General features: G+C 45.4%; 1 protein-coding gene across 1 annotated transcript in view; it reads right to left on the bottom strand.

Annotated features, from left to right (window-relative positions):
- LOC307076955 (inositol polyphosphate-4-phosphatase type I A-like) overlaps positions 1–26,895 on the bottom strand; it is a gene marked incomplete at its 3' end in the record, with an annotated part of 38,284 nt that overhangs the window by 9,145 nt on the left and 2,244 nt on the right. The window contains exons 2-12 of the mRNA XM_079738188.1: positions 11,140–11,320; positions 9,770–9,814; positions 8,908–9,026; positions 7,160–7,276; positions 5,487–5,566; positions 4,781–4,886; positions 3,254–3,344; positions 2,701–2,848; positions 2,186–2,316; positions 1,685–1,789; positions 1,002–1,110 (exon numbers count right to left, since the gene is read on the bottom strand). Coding sequence (XP_079594314.1) covers positions 1,002–1,110; positions 1,685–1,789; positions 2,186–2,316; positions 2,701–2,848; positions 3,254–3,344; positions 4,781–4,886; positions 5,487–5,566; positions 7,160–7,276; positions 8,908–9,026; positions 9,770–9,814; positions 11,140–11,245 — 1,157 coding nt within the window. The 5' untranslated portion in view covers positions 11,246–11,320. The remainder of the gene's footprint in view (positions 1–1,001; positions 1,111–1,684; positions 1,790–2,185; positions 2,317–2,700; positions 2,849–3,253; positions 3,345–4,780; positions 4,887–5,486; positions 5,567–7,159; positions 7,277–8,907; positions 9,027–9,769; positions 9,815–11,139; positions 11,321–26,895) is intronic.

Genomic DNA, 26,895 nt, shown 5'->3' with positions numbered 1-26,895 from the left:
ATACACATAAAAACATCGGACCATCTGCCTTCTACCCACAATGCACCAGTTTAGACAGACGAGTGAGCAACACACAGCAGAGTTCAAAACAAACAGCGAGAAACGAATTTCGAACCGTAGCTGTGCCAACAACTCACCATTCCTCCTCATATTCGCTGATCCCAAACAAAGGCAACGTAAAATAAATCGGGAAATTAAGAAAAAGGAACGTAAGAAGGTGACAGATTAGAAACAATGCAGTCGATTATCAAGGAAAAGATGAAAGAAATTAAAATCGCAATTTTTCGGGGTAGTAACCTAAAATATGAATGAAAATATTAAAAGGAGGTTATCAAAATAACATGCAACATGTTATTTTCATCATGTAGATAAAGTGATATTCATAAAAAAAAAAAAAAAATTGTTATTTTGTTATGACTATTATGACTTAAATCCGAATTTAATCGGATCCGGACCTCGTAAATCTGAATCAAATCCGAAATTGAGTCGGATTGTTTCGGGAAATCAGTGGCCAGCCCTAACATCTTTCACTCTGGAAGGGGAGGAAGGAGGAGGAGAGGAGGAGGAGGAGGAGGAGGAGGAGGAGAGGAGGAGGAGGAGGTATTTCCCGCTGAATAACTCAAGTCTCTTAACTCTCTGTATCTTGGCCTCCTCCTGCCTGTGCAGGAGCGAGGAGCGAGAGAGAGGGAGGAGGGGAGAAGGAAAAGGAGGAGAGGAGGAGGAAAATATCGGAAAGAAGGAAGAAGGAGGGATCTAATGGAGGAGGGAAGAGGGAGTAGGAGGAGGGAGAGGAGGAGGAATGAGGAGGAGAAGAGGGGGGGAGTAGGACGGGAAGGAGGGAGAGGAGGAATCTAATCGGAGAGGAGGAGGGAGGAGGGAGGAAGGAGGAATCTAATCGGAGAGAAGGAAGAAGGAGGGAGGAGGAATCTTATCGGAGAAGAGGAGGAGGGAAGGAGAAGGAGGAATCTAATCGGAGAGGAGGAGAAGGAGGGACCACTCACTGTTTCTTGGCCTCCTCCAGCCTGTGCAGGAGCTTCCGGAGCCCGCCGCTCTTGAAGCCGTGGCAGTGGGCGGCGGGCGCGCCCATGGTGACAAGGTCGTAGGTGTGGTCTGGACCGCAGCGGCAACGGGCGGCCAGCAGGGGGGAAGGATGAGAGAGGGGGGGAGAGAGGGAGAGAGGGAGGGGTGGAGAGAGGGAGAGAGGGAGGGGTGGAGAGAGGGAGAGAGGGAGGGGTGGAGAGAGGGAGAGAGGAGGGGAGGGGAGAGATGGGGGGAGGGGGCAGGTAAGGGGGGGAGAGAGAGAGAGGGAGGGTAAGGTGGGAGAGGGGGGAAGGGGGGAAGAGAGAGGGGTAGGGGGGGAAAAGGGGTGAGAGAGGGTGGGGAGTGAGGTTGGGGGAGAGTGGGAGAAAGGGAGGAGACAGGGAGGGGTTTAGAGAGGGGAGAGAGGGTGGGAGAGAGAGGGAGAGGAACCGGGGAGTGGGAGAGGTTTTTTAATATGAAAGAGGACGTGATGGAAAGTCAAATTGAGTGAGCGTGATTGTGTGTGTCATCTGTTCTTACTTGAAGTAGAGAGAGAGCGAGAGAGAGAGCGAGAGAGAGAGAGCGAGAGCGAGAGCGAGAGAGAGAGATTGTGAGTGAGTGTGTGCATGCATGTCCTCTGTGTGTGTGTGCATGTGTTTCTCACCAAAGCCCAGCTGGTCCTGTACTCTCATGCGTTGGACATGCAGATTGGTCGACATGAACTCCAACTTCCTGTCCGCCTTCAGGTTACTGGCCTTAAAGGACGGCCCTGCAAACAGAGAGACAGAGGGAGAGAGAGGGAGAGAGAGACAGAGAGAGACAGAGACAGAGACAGAGAGAGAGAGAGAGAAAGAAAAAGAGAGAGAGAGAGAGACTCATTCTAGGTCACTTTGGATAAATGCGTCTGGTAAACACCCTTAATGTCAATGTACATGTATAATACAATTTAACTTCAAATTTAAATTTAAATGCTCAAGTAATATGTTCTGAATTTGAATTGAAATGCTAATCAAAATACAGGGAGCACAAGCCAAGGCCGTTGCTGACCTCTGTAGCCACAGAGATCAGAGGTCACACAAACACATGAACATACACACCCACACACCCACACACACCCCCACACACACACATACACACACACAAGCACGCACGCACACACACACACCTCTGTAGTCGCAGAGGTGGGTGAGGGTCTCGTGGTAGGAGAGTATTACGGTCTGGTACTGGGAGACGATCTGTCGCCTGAGACCCTCCCAGCAGGGGGACAGCTCGCCCAGATCATCCAGCTCACACACCCTGAGGGAGAGAGACATAGAGATGTATAGGAGAGAGAGAGAGAGAGAAAAAAAAAACTTGTGTGAGTCAGTCAGTCAGTCAGTCAGTACCTGGCCGTGCTCTGTGTCAGTCAGTCAGTCAGTCTGTACCTGGCCGTGCTCTGTGTCAGTCAGTTAGTCAGTCTGTACCTGGCCGTGCTCTGTGTCAGTCAGTTAGTCAGTCAGTCAGTCAGTCAGTCAGTCAGTCAGTCAGTCAGTCAGTCAGTCAGTCAGTCAGTCTGTACCTGGCCATGCTCTGTGTCAGTCAGTCAGTCAGTCAGTCAGTCAGTCAGTCAGTCAGTACCTGGCCGTGCTCTGTGTCAGTCAGTCAGTCAGTCAGTCAGTCAGTCAGTCAGTCAGTCAGTACCTGGCTGTGCTCTGGTCTAGCAGCAGCTTGACAAACTGCCGCGGGACGTTGAGTGACAGGGCGCTCTCGGCCATCTGCTCAAGGACCCTGAGGGGGGTCCCATCCACGGTGGGGAGGCGGTACATCCGGGACATGGTGCCCCCGAACACTGGGGGGGCGATACACATGAACGTGTGAACGTACACAAACAAAACAATAAAATAAACAAATAAAACCGGACCTTGTGAATCGGAATCTAATCTGAATTAAATCGGATCTGGAACCTTGTAAATCGGAATCGCACACACACACAAAAAAACACAAACACACACACAATGTAAAGATACACAAACAAAGACACACAAATACACAAGTGTAGAGACACACACACAATAATAAAGTAATTAAATCATATCCGGGCCGTGTGTATCGGAATTGAATCGGAAATTTAAAAAGATTCCGGACCTTTCAGACACACGCAGGCTTGTTTACAGCCACACACACGCACACACACACACACACACGCGTGTACAGACACACAAACACACACACGCACACACACACACACCCCTACCCGAACGCAGGAGGGGGTCCTTGCTCAGGGAGGAGTATTTGGTCCGGACCCCCATGGACTCTGTGAGGCTCTCGTCCACCGACAACACCGTCTGCAGACGACACCGCCCGGACAGACAGACAGACAGACAGACACACACACACCGTGTTAACACTAGGAACTCACAGTTACTGTCTGACATTCACGCCTTCATGAACACGTTCACCCTTTCATAGACACATTGACCCATTCATACACACATTCAACCATTCATACACCCATTCACAAATGCATACACACATTCACACATTCATACAAACGTTCAGACATTCACACACCGACAGCGGAGTCAACCATGGCGTCTCGCTCAGGGGCACCTCGACACTCAACTAGCAACCTTCAGGTTACCATTCAACCCGCTCTACCTCCTGAGCAAGGCACCTTACCCTGACTGCTCCCGACGAGCTGGCTGTCGCCTTGCGTTGTCGACTTCGCCGTCGGTGTAGGAATGTGTGCAACACGCTTTAGATAAAGCGGCTAAACGTAAACGTAAAAGTACATGTACTGTGCGGTCAAATCATTCATACACAATACAACTGTTGCAGTGCACAAAAAAAACCTCACGGCTACAAAGAACTACTCGACAGGAGAATGTCAAAATGTGAACAAGGTAAACACTACAGACACTAAAAGACACTAAACAACCTCAACGTTTGAAACATATACTTTAACTGTTTTAGACAAAACAGAGGTATTCAGCTTGTGCTGCTCTTGGAGGGGCACAGGGTGATTTCCTATCCACGGAGGACTTCGGCTCGTGGAGCTTTTGGAGCTACAGGGGTTGATTTCCCATGCAGGGGACTTCAGTCTGCGTGCCTCTTGGAGGGACGCAGGATTATTTCCCATCTGGGGACTTCTCCTTGCGGAACCTTTTGAGAGACGCAGGGAGGACTCCCATCTAGTCCTTTGATGATTGTATAATAGGCCTAGGATCATTGTTTGTTTGTTTTATGGATTATTGTTGGTTTGTTATTGTTTTATTGTATGTTATTGTACCGTTATTACCCAAATATATGACCATAATTGTTATGAGTTCGGATGTCTCCTTATTCTGCCCAGTTTTGTCAGTTTATGATTGACTTGGCTCGAAATCCCCATCACACCACCACCTCTCCCACCAGCATTTACAACAGCTTTATCACCAACAGCATCCACTCCTGATCTTCCCCAGATCTTCTCCTGATCGTCCCCTAATCTTCTCCTGAAGTTCTCCTGATCTTCCCCTGATCTTCTCCTGATCTTCAACATGATCTTCGACATGATCTTCCCCACGATCGTCCCTTGATCAGCCCCTAATCTTCTCCTGAAGTTCTTCTGATCTTCCCCTGATCGTCCCCTGATCTTCTCCTGAAGTTCTCCTGATCTTCCCCTGATCGTCCCCTGATCTTCTCCTGATCTTCCCCTGATCTCCTCCTGATCTTCCCCTGATCTTCCCCTGATCTTCCCCGATCAGGAGAGTGCAGGGGAGTTGATCTATGTTCACCGTACCCGTCCGTTGAGTTGGTCGGGCAGCCTGGACAGACTCTGGTCCCTCCTCTCCTCACTCTGCCACGCCACCACAGTGATGGTCCCCACACACTGGTTCTCCGCCGATCTGCCGGTCCCAACATACATAAACACACACACACACACACACACACACAAAGGCAGATAAACACACAGACACACACGCAAACGCACACTGACACACACGCACAGGCACATGGACACAAACGCACAAACAGACAGACAGACAGACGCACACAGACACAGACAGACACAGACACACGTAAACGCATACACGCCGCGACGCACACACAGACACAGACACAGCAGAGCAAATGTATGTGAGCATATGTGCATATGTGTGCGTTTATGTGACTGTGCCTGTGAGTGTTAGTGCACGCATGTGCATGTTTGCACATGTGTTTAAATGTGCGCGTGTCTGCATGTGTGTCCATGTGTGTGTGAGTTTACGTGTGTGTGTATGTGCGTTTGCGTGTTTGCATGTGTGCGCATGCGTGTGTTTACATGTGTGTATGTACGGGTGTATTCGTGTGTGCACATTTACATGCGTGTGTGTGCATTTGTGTGTGCGTTTACATGCATATGTGTTTGTTACATGTATGTGCGTGTTGGCGCATGCATGCGCGGGTGAGCATGCATGTGTGTGTGTTTCCATGCGCGTGTGTACACGTGTGTGTGCATGCGTTACCTCAAAACAAGGCTCAGCTTGTGTTCCTTGTTCTGTAAGAGCTCCTTCACAGGAAACAGGGCCGACCCCAGCATGTACATCTGTAGGGAGAGACCGACACACAATCAGTTACCCTGAGAGAGAGAGAGAGAGAGAGAGAGAGAGAGAGAGAGAGAGAGAGAGAGACAGAGAGAGACAGAGACAGAGACAGAGAGAGAGAGAGATAGAGAGAGATTCTTCTGAACTGAAGCTAGGTTTTTTGTGATTGTCTTTGTTGTGGATGATGCATTGCAGCATGTTTGTATTGTCTACTTCTGTGTATATTTGATGTGGTGTTTTGCAAGTTCGCGACGCAGCGACTGCAGCCCAAGAATATTTTCCACCCCGGTGGTGTTAAAGTATACTTTATCGTACCTTATCTTAATAGAAAAAGAAAAAGGGCAAGAAAAACACAAACTGGACATCAAAATATAATAATGATAGCTTTAAACGAAATAGAATATTGGACGTGAAAATAATTTCATTAAATATAAATATATTAATAATCAGGACACAATGGAGATGTGTAAATTGTTTTCCGACATTTTGCCGTTGTCGACCGGGGGGGGGGGGGGGGGTTGGACGAGAAATCCTGACGGGGGGAGAGACGACTGTGGCTGTGTTGTCAAGTGGCCACGGCCCAGCTACCACTAGTTGCCCCCTTTTTTCTTGCCTCATGATAGGCCTCTGATCTTTGTAAGCCCCAAACAAAAAAAATCACATTGTCTTGGGCCTACGCTGATCGGGGGGCCTAACATGGGCCGGTAAAAATTTAAAAAAATAAATAAAAAATACTGCAGCTCATGATAGGCCCCCTTATTGTCGTAGGCCCTGGGGCTTCAGCCCAGGTAAGCCTGTGCATTAAGGCGGCCTTGTTAATAATACCTTTAAATGAAATAGAATACTGGACACAAACTAATTAGAATAAAATAAAGATATAATAGTAATAGCGTTAAACTAACTAGTTGGTAACTAACTAGTAGTGTCCCACTGTTCCCTGGGAGCAGCAGCTCAATAACTAGCTGGTAACTAACTAGTAGCGTCTCACCGTGCCGAGGGAGCAGCCAGCTAACTAACTAGCTGGTAACTAACAAGTAGGGTCTCAACGTTCCCTGGGAGCAGCCAGCTCACTAACTAGCTGGTAACTAAGTAGCTGGTAACTAACTAGTAGCGTCTCACCATGCCGAGGGAGAAGCCAGCTAACTAATTGGATGATAACTAGTATGGTCTCACCGCTCCTGGGAGCAGCCAGCTCACTAACTAGCTGGTAACTAACTTGTAGCTTCTCACTGTGCAGAGGGAGCAGCCAGCTCACTAACTAGCTGGTAACTAACTAGTAGCGTCTAACCGTGCCGAGGGAGCAGCCAGCTCACTAACTAGCTGGTAACTAACTAGTAGTGTCTAACCGTGCCGAGGGAGCAGCCAGCTCACTAACTAGCTGGTAACTAACTAGTAGCGTCTAACCGTGCCGAGGGAGCAGCCAGCTTACTAACTAGCTGGTAACTAACTAGTAGCGTCTCAACGCTCCCTGGGAGCAGCCAGCTAACTAACTAGCTGGTAACTAACTAGTAGCGTCTCAACGCTCCCTGGGAGCAGCCAGCTCACTAACTAGCTGGTAACTAACTAGCAGATCACTAACTAGACAACTAACTCACCGTTCCCTGGGCGCGGTCCTTGACGTCGTAGACGGACAGTTTGACCTGCGTCTGCTGGCTGATGTTGGAGTCCTGAAAGAAGGCCATGCTGCTCAGGAAGATGGGGTTACTGGTGCCCTGGGGAGGAGAGGGGCAACGTTTAGGGTCACATTTGACTAAATAGCCAACTAACTGGCCCACTAACTAACTAGTCAGCTAACTAACAAGCTATCATACCAGCTACCTAACTGGCCAACTAACTAGCCAACTAACTAGACAGCTAACTAAATAACTCTCCAACGCACTAACTAGTCAGCTAACTAACAAGCTATGCTAGTTGGATCCCCTGCTCCTCCTAGCTGAGTGTCAAGGAGTCCCTGAGCGAGACGCCTCACCCTGACTGCTCCTGACCAGCTGGCTGTCACCTTGTGTGGCTGACCCCGCCATCGGTGTGTGAATGTGTGAATGAACTGCTGTAATACACACCGCTTTGGATAAAAGCGTCTGCTAGACGCCCTAAACGTCAACGTAGATGTTTATTTGTAGCTGTTGCCGCGGAAAAGGCAGACTTTGTTTTTTTTACCTGCTTGTTTCCCGTTTATTTTGGGTCAAAGAGACTAATGCTACCAAGGCATTTTGAGGCTTGATTCAGCAAAAAGCGTCTGTAATGTAATCCTTTGGGGCAATAGTAGCCCGTAAATATATGTCCTCTAACGCCACGTTCACACTACACGTGTCCGTCGACGGATCTCTTTGGCTTTGCATGGGCCACTCTCGAAATGCATTGTGGGTCTGTCCGTTCTGTTGGCTCCGATGCCTGCGTCAAAAAGTTGAGAAATGTTCAACTTTTCAGGCAGCAATGGATCCGTCGGCCAATCAGATCACGTTATGCAAATATACGCAAATATACTACTGTGACGCTACTTGGACTCTGTCCAATGAAATCGCCTTTGTGATATAACCTGGGAAAACACATATCTCAAAAAGCCGGCCGGCAGCGGGGATTTAAAAATGCTACGAGAAGCACCTTTGCGACTATGGGATCCATTTTGCAATGACAGACAGGAAGAAGCAGGAAAAAGCCGGCTTTGTTAGTGGGAAGTGATTTGATTGACTGCAGGCTGCGTCTACAAAGACTGATTCCCTATACGGCAGATACGCCCTCCGTCATCCATCGACGGATGTGTGCAATGTGAACGCGGCGTAAAAGTCCTTGTTGTACCACTGAACACGTCAGATTATATTCCTGAAGATTTTTATTTTTTTAAGGTTTTATCCTTTTAAATATAAAGTGGGTAAGACAGGAAAGGATGGCACAGAGAGAGGGGATTGAACTAGCAACCTTCAGGTTGCAGGTCATGACTTTTCAGAGACGAGCTTGGTGACCAGGCAGGGAACACACAACACGCCAAACGCAGTCGTGTCACGAGCACTTTGGGATGTGCGTGTGTGTACGTGTGTGTGTGTTTGTGTGTATCCTCATATGTGTTCTTGTGTTTCTGTCTTTGTGCGCATGCGTGTGTGTGTGTATCCTCCTGTGCGTGCGTGCGTGCCTCTGGAGGGCCTGGTGTGGTGTGTGTGTGTGTGTGTGTGTGTGTGTGTGTGTGTGTGTGTGTGTGTCTGTGTCTGTGTCTGTGTCTGTGTCTGTCTGTGTGTGTGTGTGTGTGTGTGTGTGTGTGGGTCTCTGACCTCGGTCTGGGCGTGCTTCGTCCAGAAGCCCTGGGGGGGCGTGGCCTGGTGTGTGTGTGTGTGTGTGTGTGTGTGTGTACCTCGATGACCTCGGTTTGGGCGTGTTTGGTCCAGAAGCCCTGAGGGGGCGTGGTCACGCTCGCTGCCACAAAGCAACTGGGCTTCCTGTCCGGTGCCGGGGGGAGGAGCTCCGCGCACGCTGCACACACCGAGGACACACACACACACACACACACGCACACACACACACACACACACACGTGAAGAGAGGACACACACACGTAAGTTAACACACACACATGTGAAGAGAGGACACACACGTACGTTAACACACACACACATGTGAAGAGAGGACACACACACATAAGGACACACACACACATGTGAGACAGGCACACACACGTAAGGACACACACAAGTGAAGAGAGGACACACACACGTAAGGACACACACACAACACACATGTGAAGAGAGGACACAAAAATAGAGGAAACACACACACATGATATACACACGCACACATACATACCCGAAGAATACACACACACAAACACACATGTGGATATACACACACACACACACAAGGACAGAAACACATAAAGATACAGATACAAAGCACATGAGGATACACACACATGATGCACACACACACACACAATAACATGGATGACAGACCACACACACACAAAGACTCACACACACACACAAAGACAGAAACACACAAACACACAGAAACAGAAACGCAGACACACACACACACACACACACACACACACACACACGGATACACCTACACATGAAGACAAAAACACAAACACAAGACTAACACACACACACACCTGAGGACACACACACACACACACACACACAGCCCAATCAACACAGACATACAGACAGACACACACACACACACCCCGACCCATACACCAACGCGGTTCTCACCCAAGCTGAACTCCAGTACGGGCTCATCTGGATCCTGGCTGTTTCCTGTCGACGCAAATAAAACTGAAATGAGCAGGAAAACCCAACAGGAGCAGTATTGAACAGCAAAGACTGAACCGGTTAAGGCCAATGATCACTAGGTTAACTCATTCCCCGTTCACAACACAGATAGCTAGGATAAGACGCTAAACAACTAAGTACTATAATTAAGTAGTGCGTACATTAAGTGCCAGGATGTACAACATACAATAAGTGCGTCAATTTAGTTCCAGCTTACAGCTATCGATACTCAAGAGCAGCATGGCACCGTTGATAGAGCCGACTGATGCTAAGGTCGTTAGCAGACGCTGAATGACCTAGCTATCATTGTTGTTTACGGGGAATGGGTTAATCTAGTGATGGTAAGCGCTTGGCACTTGGTTCTATGAACAAACTTACGGCACCGAAAGAGATATATTGTTGTTTCTCTGTCTTCTGACAAATAAGGTAAGATAAGATAAGATACACTTTATTCATTTCAGCAGAGAAATTTATGAAAATGTACTTATTGTAAGTCGCTTTGGATAAAAGCGTCTGCTAAACGCCCTAAATGTGAATGTCAATGTTTGAGCACAGGTTGAAAATGATCACAAGATCACAACCTAGATGTATGACGGGTAGATAATCAACGTTTGCTACGGTCCACTGGGTAGGCTGGTAGACCGATTTATCCAGCGGACGTCGAGGTGACCCTGAGCAAGGCACCTCCCCCCGACTGGTCCTGACGAGCTGGCTGTCGCCCTGAGGGGTCGACTCCGGCCATTGGTGTGTCAGAATGAAAGGGTGAATGGGTGTGCTACTGGGTGTGTGTGTGTGTGAAAGGGTGAATGTTACGTGACATTGTAATGCGCTTTCAGTGGCCACTGAAAGTGAATGTTACGTGACATTGTAATGCGCTTTCAGTGGCCACTGGTTAAGAAGCGCGGCAAAAATCCAGTGCATTTACCGTTAAACATTTCAAGGAAGAGGAAAAGGCTTTTAACGGCCAATCACACTCCAACCTGTTAAAATAAATAACAATGTGTGGGTGTGTGTGATTGTGTGTGTTTGTGTTTGTTTGCATGCTCATGTGCGTGTGTGTGTTTCAGTCTGTGTGTGTGCGTTAGCATGCGTGTGTGTGTGTGTTTGTTTGCATGCTCATGTGCGTGTGTGTGTTACCATGCTCATGTGCATGTGCACTTGTGCGCGTGGGTGCGTGTGTTAGTATGCTCATGTGTGTGTGTTAGTATGCTCATGTGTGTGTGTGTGTGTGTGTGTGTGTGTGTGTGTGTGTGTGTGTGTGTGTGTGTGTGTGTGTGTGTGTGTGTGTGTGTGTGTGTGCGCGCGCCCACCGGCCAGCGTCAGGCTGATCATCTCTGCAGACAGCTCGAAGGTGGAGGCCCTGTAGACGGACCACGGCCTCTGCAGCCGGGACCCTCTCTCCCTACAGCCCGCCATGCAGGGCCCCGGGCCCCTGGGTGGGGGGTCGCTACTCAATCACACCCCCTCCCGGAGGGCTGGCACACATGTGTCCTTACGCCGCCGCAGTCCACACACACACACACACACACACACACAAGCGGTTTAGATGGTATGTGTTGGGGGCCCCAACATGGGTTTGGGGGTCTTCGAACCCCTGACGGCTCTTGTGAGGGGAGAGCAACAGTCCTATCTGGATGGAGTTGGGAGAGAGAGAGAGAGAGAGAGAGAGAGAGAGAGAGAGAGAGAGAGAGAGAGAGAGAGAGAGAGAGAGAGAGAGAGAGAGAGAGAGAGAGAGAGAGAGAGATAGCGTTAATAATACATAAACATAATTGATTTCAAGAGTGTTAGGCCTTTCACACATGAATTCCCAACAGGAGACTCAGGGGTGTTCACTCCGATACTGGAGATACTCCACATAATCCAGGCGAGGGGTAGAGAGAGTAGGAGGGTGTTACGTCCCCCTGGTAACTTTTACCATGGCGGTCAGGGAAGGCGTCCTTCCCGTGTGGTGGGGGAGGCGCTGTTTTCCCACTTGGGCCATTTGGCTCCTCCCTTTTTGCAGCAGGTGCACCTGATTGACCTGATTGGCCTGATTGGCTTATAAAAGGAGGACGACATCCAGCCTTTCGGGCTCTTGCTGCCTGGGTGACAGCAGCTGCAGCTGCCAAGCCCTTTTCTTCTTTATTTTGGTTTTTGTTGCACATGCTCACCACACCAGTCCATAACACACTACACATAGTTAAGCTGCCATCTACACTGATACTTAATTTCCTTGTTAGGGCCTATATTTTGAATAAATATACAGAAACTTGTTCCCTGCGTGTCTCCCAATTTGCTATGTCATGCTTGAGCCATGCGGTCATAACAGGTAAGCAAGACTATATAAATATAGAGCTCTGTGCGATGAATCAAATTTTTATACCGTTTTCGATTTGTTTGGGTTAAAGGTGCGAATGTGATTAGCCGTTACTAGTGATGGGAATAACGGCGTTATAAATAGTGGCGTTACTAACTGCGTTACTTTTTCAGTAATGAGCAATTTAACGGATAACTCTTACCATCATTATAACGCCGTTACTTCAAAAAAATGTGTGCTGATGAAAAAAAATTTTTTTCATCAGATCCACAACATCTCTCCCTCTCTCTCTTTACTGTTCTTCCGTGGTTAGTGGGCACGAGACAATCGCATTAATGATAACAACTGGCTGAGGTATAGCAACATGTCATGGTAAGCCAATCAGAGGTAGAGTTGGGCAGGTGATGTTTACACACATTCGAAAGCGCGCATAGTCGGACACAAATGAGTCAACGAGAAGAAGGAATGGCGAGCCCAAATAATCCCAAAATAGCCTTCTTTAAATGGAAATAGCCATTACTTTTCCCTCCAAGAAATGAAAGGAACGAGTGTGATCGTAAAATGCTCATTATGCCCTGGACGAAGTGCCTCTCCACGTCGGTGTCAAGTAATTCAAACATCCATCAACGTTGCATGGTTCCGTGCATGAACATGAACATGCACGTGTGTTTAGAGTTCCGTTAAAGAGGGGTGGAGGTGGACAGGGGGTCCAAATTATTTGACACATTTAAAAATGTACTTAGTAACGCAATAGTTACTTTCCACAGTAACTAGTTACTTTTATCATATCAACGGAGTAACTACTTTAATTACTGTTTGGGACAAGCAAATAGTAACTAAACAATTACTTTTTTAAAGTAACTTGCCCAACACTGGCCGTTACAAGCCGTGGAAATCTGCCCCTTATGGCATCGCAGGTAGACTGATCTATCCAGCACACATCTAGGTGGACATGCCCACCCGTGATGTCATAAGAGACCGATTTTCAAAACAGCTTGTAAGGGCTAATCACACCACACCTGGTGGCATGTCAAGGGACCTTTAACATATCGATTCGTAGCCAAAAAGTACAACCAAAATAACTGAAATACATAACCAGAAGAAATTACTGAAAAATTCTTCCTCATTGTACAACTGAAATAAAAATAGTGCAAATCGCTAAATTTTGACCATTGTGGGACTGGGCCTCTAAAAATCAATCAATCCATCAATCCACTTGGTGCTCTGCACCACACGTAGGGAGAAACACACACACACACACACACACACACACACACACACAGCCCGGTAATATAGAGAGGCAGACAGACATTTGTCCAACCATGACCCCCCCCCCCCCCACACACACACACACACATGCAGGCAAGCAAGTACACACACACACACCCTGTTCTATTAGCCTATCTGTAAATGGGCTAATTGCTCCACAGGAAAATGGAACGAGAAAGACACACACGAGTGTGTGTGTGCGTGCGTGCGTGTATGCGCAAGTTTGAGTGTGCGTGTGTTGTGCCTGCCTGCGTTTGTGTGTGTGTGCGTGTGTTTGGTGGTCTTCACTGGCTTTAATAGCGCAGTGTCCTCCTGGTCTACTTTGGGTATAGACAGATGGAGACAGATCTCAGTGCTGCCCTATTTCCATCCACACCAGTTCAATTAGTGGGTCGAATTCGACTGGTTTACATTTATTCTTCTGTCTTAAAGGAGCCATATTACACCACCAGTGGCCCTTTTCCACCGACAGTACCAGCTCAACTCGCCTCGTCTTATCCCGCCTTTTCTTGCTTTTCGATCACCAAAACATGGTTCCTGGTACTTTTTTAGTCCCACATTCGTCGAGTTCCAAGAGAGCTGATCTGATACTTTGGTGTGACGTCAACAGGCTGCTGGCCGCTGATTGGCCAGAGAGTGACGCCACTGGACGAGCGTGACGTCCGAGCCTGACGCCCGACACCCGACATTTATTAAGTTCCTTATGTTCTGTATTATTCACGAAAAAAGCAATAAATAGTAGTCTATATAGTCTGACCAACACAACATTGAAAGCAGTCAACATATAAACTGCTCTTTCCTTTAGGCCATGCCGATGCGTTGAGATGAATTGATATGACATCTTTATTTAACTATTGAATTGTAAAAGAAAAATAAATATAATTCTTACTGATCTCCAGTCAGAATTATGTAATAGAATGCATATCGCATTCTATTACATCTCAATTTCGATTTGAATTCGATAAATTGTTCATCCCTACCAGGCATCTTTAAATACTACTAGCATCAGCGTTCAGTCAACAATAGCTATTGATTATTGAACATTGCAGAATCAGCGTGCAAGAACACGCCGTGGTTCGTGACAGAGGTGGAGACGCTCCTGTGTGTAGCCCTGTCTGTTTATGTGTAGAGTGGTCGCATATGTGTTGCAGTTTCGCTCATGCGTGCTATGACGACCCGCCCACGTTGAAGAGGTACTTTATTTTAGATGGAAACACGACGTAGCCTGGAACCAAAGCAAGTCATGCCACGCTATGTCGTGGCGAGTTGAGCTGGTACTGTCCACGGAAAAGAGGCACAAGTGTTAGCGTGATTAGCCGTTACAAGCCCTTTTGAAAATCGGCCTCTTCTGACATCAGAAGTGGGCATGTCCACCTAAATGTCCGCTGGATAGATAAGTCCCTCCAGGATTTCGCAGTCCTTTTCTGAGATTGTTGCGGACTAAAATGCCTGATGTTGCGTGAGCTTTTCCAAAAAGTTGCGATGAAAGTTGGTTTTTGTTGTGATTACAGTGCGAGAGGAAGTGAAAGGTGCACTGAAAGTTGGGCTAAAAGTTGCGAAAGTTGCGATTTTCCTGATGTTAAATATTAAGTTATTACTGCAATTTTCCCCAAGTAATTTGTGAAATATTAAGTTATTACTGAAAAAAACATTAATTGAAAGAACAAAAACAAAGAAATGGTTCTATGAATAATTGATTCTTGATTCTATCCGCGCTGGCAATTGACTTGGATGCAACCGCCTGTGTCATAGTGATCTGCCTCGTCGTCTGACGTCCTGCCTGCAGTTCTGCAGTTATGTTTCGGAAGATTGGAAGATTTATGCTTATGTTCCACCACAATGTTGCATGCAGTGCAAAATAATTTCCCCCCGCTTTCATGTAGAATACCAGGATACTGCTTTTCGCGATCTTTCGCAGTTATTTTGGTCGGCAAGTGTGAAACGTTGGATGCGCACATGCTGCATGAATGCTTGAAGCGCTTGAACGTAGTAAACACGGAAGGTGGAAGGTAGTTTGTTGACGTCAGTTCAAGACGACGCCACTGATCAAATTTGCGGGAAAGTTGTGGTTGTTGGTTAAAATTGCGACACCGCCCTGAATTCGTGGTGATTGGTTGATGTTGCGATGAAGTTGCAAATCGCAACATCGCGAAATCCTGGAGGGTCTGATAGATCATTCTTACCAGCCTACCCAGTGGACAGTAGCAAACGTTGCTCCTCTATCCAGCGTTAGCGGTGGAACGGATCACGGAATACCCGTGATCCGTACGGATCAACCCTCACGGTTCGGGACGCACGTGATCCGCGGATCGGCTGATTATGCAAATATAAATAAAAAGCGTGTTCGCGTGATCTCCGCATGTTTAATAGGCTACTGAATAATTACGTGCAGCCACGTGAGGCGACATCATCCCGGTTTGTCGGTAGGAAAAAAAAGATGCACAGCAACTGCTTCTCCCCGATGAAATTAAGCAGTGCTTTCCTGCAGGCTCCGACTGGGCAAAAGCCATCACCAAATCTATTGGGGTGTTAATAGCGGCAGACATGAGGACGTTCTCCTTTGTGGAGAATAAAGGCTTTGAAAACATGATTACGGTGCTTGAGGCACGGTAGGAAATACCCTCGCGCACCACCGCATTCACAACCAAGATCGCTCCCGAACTTTATGAGGAACAAAATAAGATTATTGTGGATAAATTATCCAAGGCATCCTCCGTTGCCCTCACTACAGATGGGTGGACCTCTAGAGGGTGACTGCGCACTACATAACAGCGTGCGAGATGAAGATTCTAGTTCTGTAAACACGTCCACTCTACGGGAGTCACAACGGCACAAATCTGGCGCAGGTACTGACAGGAGCAGTAGCAGAGTGGAAGGTAAAGAGGCCAAAAAAGAACATCCCAGTCACCACAGATAATGCCAAAAACTAGGGAAATACAGTGAAGGAAGCTGGACTGGGACCATAGATATTGTGCTTTGCCCACGTGATTCATTTAACATCCCAAAGGGGAATAACAGTACACAAGATGGACAGACTGCTTGGGAGGATCAGAAAGTTGGTTTCATTTTTCTACCGCAGCACAACAGCAGCTCATTTGCTTAAAACAAAGCAGGAAATGCTACAAGCTAATACAGGATGTCCCTACAAGGTCGAACTCCACGTATGACATGTTGGAGCGCTATCTTGAGCAGCAGGCAGCTATATTTTCTGCACTGACTGACAAGGCCCTAAAAAGAAATATCAGAGACATAGTCACCTTGTCTGATGATGATGTGAAAGTGGCAGAGGAGGTCCTCCAGGTGCTCAAACCACTCAAAATGGTTACAACCCTATCAAGCACTGAACCTGCTCCATCTGTATCCATGGTCCTACCCCTAAAAACAAAGATTATACAATCCATGGCCCCAAGTGGGGAAAACGGCACCATCAGCCGAGAGGAAAAAGCTGCTATCAAAGCGGACCTGAACCCCAGATACACTGACCCCCGATCTACAGAACTATCTACATAGATCGACTGCACTGGACCCAAGATTCAAGTCCCTGTCTCACCTTGATCCTGCCCTGCGCCAGAGAACATTCAACGATCTCACCACTGAGATTGTGGGCAGGCTGGGCACTGAAGAACATGAAGAGGAAAAAACATTTTAAAATATGAGTGAGTTAGGCCTTAAGTTAGGTCTTAACATATAAAACGAGGCATTGAGAATTTTGTAAGTGACCCTTATTATACTACCAAAGACGTGTCGGGCTACTTTTAGCCTTTTAAGTGGTTTAAAATAGCGATTTAGTTTTTACCTTAACCAGTGCCCCCATCGTTCTAAGTTTATAGTGTTTTGATAGAATCGGCTATAAACAGCCAAATGAAGAAAGCGTCTATATACGTTTTTTTGTGCTCCAAAACGAACGTTTCAACTCGTTATCATACAAAACATATCCCAAATCCATTTCACACCGGAATTACCCTTTAAATATACTGCAGTCCAGTCCTAGTTCTTTAGCTATAAGAATTTGACATATTTTTTATTTTAAATTAATATTTTTTATTAAATGTTATTGCTGCAATAATAGTTCTGAAAAATCTGAAAAAAAAAAGATTCAACATATCAAATAATTGTTTCTTGCAGGGTCAAGCCACAGAGCCGACAGGAGGAGGCGCAGAGACATCTACAAAAAATAAGTCAGCCATGGAGGAGCTTCTCGGGGAGACCTTTGCAGGCAAGGATGGCAAAGACAAGAAGCTGTTTGCTGATGCCATTGAAGAGAAAGTGGCATATGGCATTCTTTATTCTGTTTTAAAATATTTTACGTTTTTATTTATACATTGGATGGACATCTTGAGTTAAGTTTATATTTTATGTGAACACAAGCTATTTCTATTTTATTTACTATCGATGTTTAAAAGAAGCCAAATTCCTCAGTTTGCACTTGATATTGTTTTAAAATATTTCATTTATACATTGGATGGACATATTGAGTCAAGTTTTTATTTTAAGTGGACACAAGCTTTTTTTTAGATATTTACTATGATTAAAGGAAGCATGATTATCACCTCATTTTTCACTTTTTATTTTTATTTAAAATAGCCTGTTATTCACTGTTGTTGTCCTGTTCTGGCATAGTTTAATCTAGCTATCATATTAGATGCAAACGGTCAATTGTAATCCGATAGTCGATGATGATGCAGGGTCTGTCTCTCTGTGTCTCTGGTCCCTCTAATTGTTTTAAATATATATACCTTTATATGTATGTACACACCTGGGGCTAAATTAACAAACTAACTCATACAATAATAATTAGCTTGCTTGTGTTTTCGATGGCAGTGAAAGTCTTCCTCTCTTGCTGACTCATGCACACACATACGCACGTGATCGACTGGCAGATAGTGAGCAGTAAAAAGGTTTCACCATTTACGGTCAACCGCAATGGAGAGTTTCCTTCTTAAACAGACAGGAGAACTAGAATAAGACCACAACGTTAACACACATTGATTCTTGCCTGTGTCATAGTGATCTGCCTCGTCGTCTGACGTCCTGCCTGCAGTTCTGTAGTTATGTTTTGCGGTGGCAAAATGCTTATCAATGGAGGATTTCCGCTTATGTTCCACCACAATATTGCATGCAGTGCAAAATAATTCCCCCCCGCTTTCATGAAGAATACCAGGATACTACAATTTACAATTAGGGCAATTAGCAGACGCTTTTATCCAAGGCGACTTACATCGTTTAATACACACATTGGCACACCGATGGCAGAGTCAACCATCGAAGGCGACAATCAGCTCATCAGGAGCAGTTAGGGTTAAGTGTCTTGCTCAGGGACACATCAACACTCAGCTAGGAGGAGCTGGGGATTGAACTAGCACCCTTTTGGTTACAAGACAACTGCTCTACCTCCTGAGCCAAGCCAACCCCTTTTCGCAATCTTTCGCAATTATTTGGCAAGTGTGAAACGTTGGACGCGCACATGCTGAATGAATGCTTGAATCGCTTGAAGTAGTTAACACGGAAATAAGGCGGAAGGTAGTTTGTCGACGTCAGTTCAACACGATGCCCCTGATTGGTCAAATTTGCGGGAAGTTGAACTGGTTGGTTAATATTGCGACACCGCCCTCAATTCGCGGTGATTGGTTGATGTTGCGTTGAAGTTGCAAATTGCAACATCGCGAAATCTTGGAGGGTCTGCATAGATCATGTGACATAAAATCCGTCACAGGTTGGCTGGCTCACACACACACACATATACATGCTTGAACAGTGCACACACACAGAAATAAGGCTTAGTAATGGTTCCACGTCTTCGCAAAGCAAAGGGGTTTACAGACCTGTTACGTCCTTGCGGACCCTCCGTGCATCCACCGCAAGGGCCCCTTCCAAAAATGTAAACCTTGCGTCGAGGCGAACGGGCATTCTGTTGCTGGCCCTAATTAATGGAATCCCTTTCCACCCCATATTAAAAGGTCCCATGACATACCACCAGGTGTGAGTGTGATAAGCCGTTATTCCACTGGGTATGGTGGTCTATCCAGCACACATCTAGGTGGACACGCCCACCTGTGATGTCATAAGAGACATTTTCAAAACGGCTTGTAACGGCTAATCACACTTACAGCTGATGGTATGTCATGGGACCTTTAAGTCCTCCACCACCCTTGGCATTTTTAAGTCTAATTTAAAAACCTACCTTTTCTCTCTTGCCTTTAACAACCTTTAACACCCCCCCCCTCCTTTGTCCATTGCTGTTTTTTGTTTTTATCTATGTTTGAATTTTTACTACTTTTATTTTGTTAACTCTGTTTTACTTGCTCTTCATTTTGTCATGTAAAGCGCTATGGGTCAACTCCTGTTGTATTTCAAAGTGCTATATATATAAAAGTGACTTGACTTGACTTGATTTCCAGCAGACCCAGACCAACGACCACAATCACTCTCTCCATATTTGGCCTAATGGGTCGGAAAATCTGACTCTGCTTGGCTCAGCTTTAGGAAAAAGTTAAAAAAAGCCACAGTATCGTAAGAGGTCTATCGAGTTAAACAAGGGGTCCAGGGACAACTATCCCCTTCCCCGGTTTACACTACAGAAGTGGAAGCCTGCAGTTTCACTTCTGAAAGCTCAGTGAAAGCTCAACTCTCTCCCTTGAATGGACTGCATTTATATTGCGCTTTTACCCAAAGCACTTTACAAAATTGCCTCACATTAACCCATTCAGGCACACATTCACACACCGTCGGCGGGGTCGACCCCTCAGGGCGACAGCCAGCTGGTCAGGAGCAGTCAGGGTGAGGCGTCTTGCTCAGGGACACCTCGACACTCGGGGACACTAGGAGGAGCCAGATTTCCAACTAGCGACCTTCCGTCAGGGAGCAGTCAGGGTGAGGTGCCTTGCTCAGGGACACCTCGACACTCAGCTTAGGAGGAGTCGGGGATCGCAGGAGCCGGGGCTTTTCATCAACCTTGTGGTTACTAACCAACCCACTCTAACTTCTGTCTAATGCGATAATTACTGTTCAGTGAATGGATTGCATCGGCTTCAAGTTGCCGTTATCGTCTTTGACAAAGATGGGATTTGGCCTCACGCATAATTTAAAAATTATTCCCAAAATACTGGGTCATGACCTCCTGGCGGTAATATAACTCTGGCCGGTGCTTCTGGCCCGGGTTCCCACTTTGCAAGCATTGCTTAGGAATTTTATGTTTAAATTTATGTGCAGGCCCCTAACCTAAGTGAGACTAAGTGGAAATATTGGAACCAACATCTGTATGTATTTTAACCGTTGAGCACACGTGTGTGCTTTGTGTAATTTATTTGATGTTTTTCTGTATACTGTGTGTTAGATTTGGACCTCGAGTCTGTCAATAAAGATTATAATAATACTTCCAGTCTCTGGACTGGGAGGTGAATTTAATGTAGGGGCAGAGAGAGAGAGAGACATCAGACCGGTCGACAAGGAAAACGATGTTCAGTCATGGTCCATTTCGTTTTAAAAAAGCCGTCCTGGGTATTGACATGAAAATGACCCCCTGCTGACACACACACACACACACACACACACACACTTATTTCACTGAATACACACTATGGGGTGGACTATGGATATGTGTGTGTGTGTGTGTGTGTGTGTGTGTGTGTGTGTGTGTGTGTGTGTGTGTGTGTGTGTGTGTGTGTGTGTGTGTGTGTGGTGTTTCGGTGTGCACACAAGTTTAGGTTCCTTACTTTAAGGGTTTTGGTTCCTTACCTTACTTACACATCATAGAGTGTCCTTCCTCCACTGTGTGTGCACTGCCCAACAGGGTACTTTCAGTGTCACACAAAAACATTATATAAATATAATTAGTGGGAAGGGCTGCTAGGGGCTATTGACATGAAAATGAGGCCCCCCTTAGGACACACACACACACACACACACACACACACACACACACACACACACACACACACACACAACCTTATTTCACTGAACACACACACAGCTTTTGTACCTCACACACACACACAGCTTTTGTACCTTACTTCACTTAAAACACACACACACACAAACACACACACACACACACACACACACACACTTTTCTGAATACCTCGACCCAAGTAAAAACGGTCATAAATAATCATGCATTCATAGTTACGCACACAAAACAAAATGTTAGAAAAATCTAAAAACATGGTCTCTATGTAATCTTTCTTCGTGCACGTAGAAAGCAGATATTAAAATTTCAGACTTACATCCAGAGTCTCACACATAAACACCCAACTAGGGCTGCTCAATTAAGGGAAAAATCATAATCAATCTATTGCTCAATATTGAAATCCCGAAAATTTTGTTGAAATCAGGATTATTCAAAGAATTATTTTTGAGTTCGAAAACATGATGCTTTTATTCAGCATTAGTCTCCGGAAAAAAAACACTTTACACGTAACTGACAAATTCCCCCTTAAAAATATACACAAAATTTTCAAATCGAAAATGTTCAAATCAGAAATACTGAACAAATATGTATCCAGATGTTCTGCATTTGCTATGAAACACTTAATGAATACAATTAAATGTACTTAATAATAAAAAAAATACAAATAAAGTTTAAACTCGATTAGTTTGTGGATCGTTTGACCCAAAATTCGAAATCACCATAAAAATTGGATTAATTGCACAGCCCTATGCTGAACTGCTGTTAACATACATTACTAAACCTTTTCGCATGGGATTGACTGTGTTGATGACTTGTCACACACACGCCAGAGAACACGTTGACTAATCAGGGCAGCCTCTTAAGAAGCGAGTGACCGATTTAGATGACCTGGCTCCCCATAGCACATCCAGGTTAGTGTGCTAGTCGGCCAACACTACTCCACAGCTGACACACTTAAGTCAAAACCACACTGTGCTGTATAAGATATAGATACGACTTTATTTAAGGAGACATATTATACCACCCGGTGTGAATGTGATTAGCCGTTGGTGGGCGTGTCCACCTAGCCTCGTGAGACCATCCTGGTCTTGCAAGCTCCATTGTATTTGCTCGCAGATCAGTTTGGAAACCTGCGATAGAGAAAATTTGGATTGGCGTCGCTTTCAAGGCGGTGCAACAAGAAGCGGATGTTCAGTTTTACGCTTCGTTGATCTGATGGGTTGATTTGGCCCGTCTGAAACAAACATAGGTGGTGACAGACAGATGGTTTATCCAATCAGCTAACCAGTATTTTCGCCCCTTCCCAAAAGTTCTCTAACAGAAGGTTCCCAGATAGCCTGGTCCTACCAGCCTCTCGTTCTTCATTTCATTTGCACAAAGAGTCTGGACCTACTCAACTGACAAACGTTAACTCACTTGAAGGCGACAGTCTGTTGAAGTTTAAAACTATTGGATCTGCCCAGTGCCAATCTGGATCTGCCATAATCAATCGCTAACGCTTTGCCGGGAATCACGTTGCGCGCAGGCTGTAAACCAGGCATCACCAAATGGCGGACCGGGGTCCGGGTCCGGACCCAGTGACGGTTCTGCCCGGACCTGTTCAAATTCTAATTTAAAATAAAAAAAAAGTGCATGAGCAGCTAATCTAGTTAATACAACAGGAGCGTCATCAATAGCCAAGCCAATCAAATTGATTGTTTGCCTTCCCGCACGCACTAGACTCGAGTGAGAGTGAGGAGATGAGAGATGGCTTGCTCAAAAGTAAGAAAAGTAGATGGTGAAAACCGAACTTTTAAAGATGAATGGACAGACAAATACATGTTTGTTGTGCCTGCAGCCACTTCTAAACCGCTGTGTCTCATATGCTGTGAAACTCTGGCGTTAATAAAAAATGGCAACGTTAAGCGCCACTTTGAGACCAAACACGGGTCGTTTGAGGAAAGGTACCCACAGAAGTCCGCAGTGAGGGCAAGTAAAATGATCGAACTGAAAGCATATTATGACAGGTCTACCCGTGTCCTCACGGATACATTTACAGGCCAGCAACGTGCAAATGAGTGTTCATTAAAGATTGCGTGGATTTTGGCTCAACACAAGAAAGCATTCAGCGATGGGACAGTTGTGAAGGAGTGCTTAAATGCGACAGCAGAGACTTTACTTGACGTAAACAAAAAGACGACATCAAGCAAATACCATCGTCAGCTACGACAGCAACCAGTAAATCTGAACTATTAGCAGAGGACGTACTGGCATAGCTTGATGGAGCTGTTCAGAATGCACTATGCATATCCTTAGCCATTCATCAGTCCACAGATGTAACGGATAATGCCCAGCTTTTGGTGTATGTCAGATTTCTTCACAAAGAGAAGAAAGAGATGTGTGAGGACCTGTTGGGTTTAATGCCACTTGAGACATACACAAGAGGAGAGGATATATACGAGGTGATAAAGGAGATGCTCACAAAAATAAAGATTTATCTGAAGCAAGTAGTCTCAGTCACCACAGATGGTGCACTTGCCATGGTTGGGAGAGAGAAGGGGGCTGTGGCACAGATGAAACAAGACAACGCTGATCTCATAGCCTACCACTGTATCATCCATCAGACTGTTCTCTGTGCTATTCTGTCTGAAGGGTTTGCTGAAATAATGAATACCATGATGAAACTCATCAAAATCCTCAGGGCATCCTCATCCGTTCAGCATCGACTACTAAGATAATTTCTGAAAGAAACGGAGGCAGATGCAAATGACCTACTACTCCACAACAACGTTAGATGGCTGAGCAAAGGGAATGCACTGGGACGCTTCTGGTCCATCCGAAAGGAAATAGCTGCTTTCTTACAGCAGCTCAAGAGTCAAAAAGCAACACTGTTTGCAAACTTTTTGCAAGATAAGCACAAGATGGATGTGGTGGCTTTTTTGGTAGACATCACCGGACACCTTAATGAGCTCAATTTAAAGCTGCAGGGTCAGAAAAATTCTGTCTGTGATTTAATGAAAAATGTCCGCTCCTTCCAGATGAAGCTGGACATTTTCAAAGAAGATCTCCAAGGAGAGTGAGCACTTCCCACAAATGCGGGAACAAATTCAGGGTGAGGTTCCAGGCTCACCAATGAGCATCTCCACATGAGCATGAGAATGGCACTAACCCCATTTAAGCCAAGATTCAAACTGCTGGCAGGACAGTTACATGCCCATTTCTCTAACTAGGTAAGGAAGTTGGAAAGGGAGGAAGGTGAGGAGGAAAGGAGAGAGGAGAAAGGGAGCTGCTCAAAGCTCTGCACTTTTCTTTTATTCATTCTGCCATGTTTTATTTTACTACAAATGTAAGCTTTGGCCTAAGGTCCCCATGTTATTTTATTTGAAATGTAGTTAATACATGTAAAAAAGGGGGTGGGCAGCTCAAAGGTCTTTTGTTAATTTCTTTTCTTAACAATGCACTTTTATTTTATTCAAAAGATTCTGAATGTTTTGCGTTACTTGAAATATAGACCCTAAGTTCAGGCTGCCCAAAGCTGTGTTTGCACTTTCAAAAGATTCTGAATGTTTTTAGGCTTACTTGAAACATATTTTATTCAGGAGAAATTCAGTCTGTTGACTGTTATTGATAAAAGTATATTACTTTGTAAACACTTGAAGTTTGACAATAAACTATATAGAAATGTACGTACGTTGTTGATTTTAGGGTACACTATTTCGAGTGACAATATAAGATTCTGACCTTTGCTGGGAGGAAACTTTAGTAACTGGACCTCTTTCAATTTTAATTGAATACCCCTGCTGTAAACAAACCAAACAACGCGCGTGAAGATGTCCGTCAACGAGCGCTGACTTTAACGTCATTGTTCTCAGCCGCTCCCTCGGTTCGCTGATTGGACGACTTAAATATGACATGTAGTTGCCCGTTTGGGCAAGTTATTTTTTTTAAATACACTAAATATGCCTACAAAATAAACGTCCTCCTATATCGCGGGAGCGGAACTTTCTACAGCGCTGAGCGTCGGTAAAACAGGGGAATAAGAATCATAACAATAATAAATAAAAAGGCAAAGGAAGTTTCCTTGGGTCCGTCTTGACAGCGGGTATAAGTTAACCGACTGCGGTTTTGACTACTCTTCAATCAGATTCATCAACACAATTTCACTACATTACGGGTGTAATATGTTAAGGACAGTTTAGGACACTATATAGAGAAAAATCAAAACGACATGTTGCTATCGATATCTGTGCAAGAACAGCACTTAAATCTACGTTTCAGTTGCTATCTGTTTTAGGGGTCGTCTACAAATTACACACACACACGAGAGAGAGAGAGAGAGAGAGAGCATTATCATAAGTTCAAGTTCAATTTCATGTATTTGTCAAATGCACGACATGAAAGGCAAAGCAGTAATACCTGGCCATCAACTTTTAGAATTTTTTATCCCAAGCTCTCATCAACAATGCAAAATATTTAAAACTAAAACATAGTATTAGAAGATAAAAGAGTTATAAGACTCAAAAGGTGCATGGCGAAAAAGAACCAAAAGTTTCAATAAAACTAGAATACATGTACGATATATATATATATATATATATATATATATATATATATATATATATATATATATATTAGGGGTGTAACAGTACACTGAAGTCACGGTTCGGTTCATACCTCGGTTCAGACATCACGGTTTGGTACGAGTTCGGTACAATGAAGGGAAAAGAAAAAACAAAAATGCAGAATGCAATTCTTTTTTACTGTGCATGTCTCAGGTTGTACCACCTAGTGTCATACAGTCTCTCCCCTGAGCTAGCTGCAACAGCCTGAACTGTGTAATCTAAGATTAGTAGACAATAAGTACCCCACATCATCTCCAGACTCAGTAACTTGTAAACAAAATAAGACATCAGTTATACAAGTGAAAATGCAGCATGTCTTCTTTATGAAAGTGCTAAGAACACAGAATTACAGCCACTACAAGCCGGTCCCACAATGAGCTTTCCACAAACATGCCGTATTTTAGAGGCGACGGGTGGGGGTGGGGCCCTGAGCAGCTTGCGTATTGTTGCCCGGGATTGTCTCCCACCGGAGCCCGCTGCCCGCTTCCGAGGCGGTGGTGCCTCGGAAGCGGGCAGCGGGCTCCGGTGGGAGACAATCCCGGGCAACAATCCCTTTCTCCTCGATGTCGCAGTTGATGTACTTCAGGGAGTCAAAGCCAAAGATCCTTTCCCCCAATTCCTTCTCTACCATGGCTGAGATAACCCCCACTACGAGTCTCGTTGTGGAAATACAAGAGACTTCAGAGAACCCGACGTGTTATGCGCCACAACACGCTCGGCTAACTAGGCGCCAATCAGGGCTACAGTTTAGTTGTCCCTGAAGAACTTGGGTATCTAACATTAGCTTTGCATTACATTAATTAATTCGCACGCCAGTGTTATTTAATTGTATACGTGTATTCTCCGTGTAAATCCATGCACCGAACCATGACACACATACATACATACATACATAAATACATACATACACATATATATATATAGCCTCCTTCGGAGGAGACGTAAAACCGAGGTCCTAACTCATTGAGGTCATAAAAGATCCCAGGGCACTTAT

Source organism: Pollachius pollachius, assembly GCF_949987615.1.
Source record: "Pollachius pollachius genome assembly, chromosome: 6".
Classification (NCBI taxonomy): Eukaryota; Metazoa; Chordata; class Actinopteri; order Gadiformes; family Gadidae; genus Pollachius; species Pollachius pollachius.
Note: the sequence above shows the minus strand (reverse complement) of the source record. Positions and strands in the feature narration are given on the sequence as shown.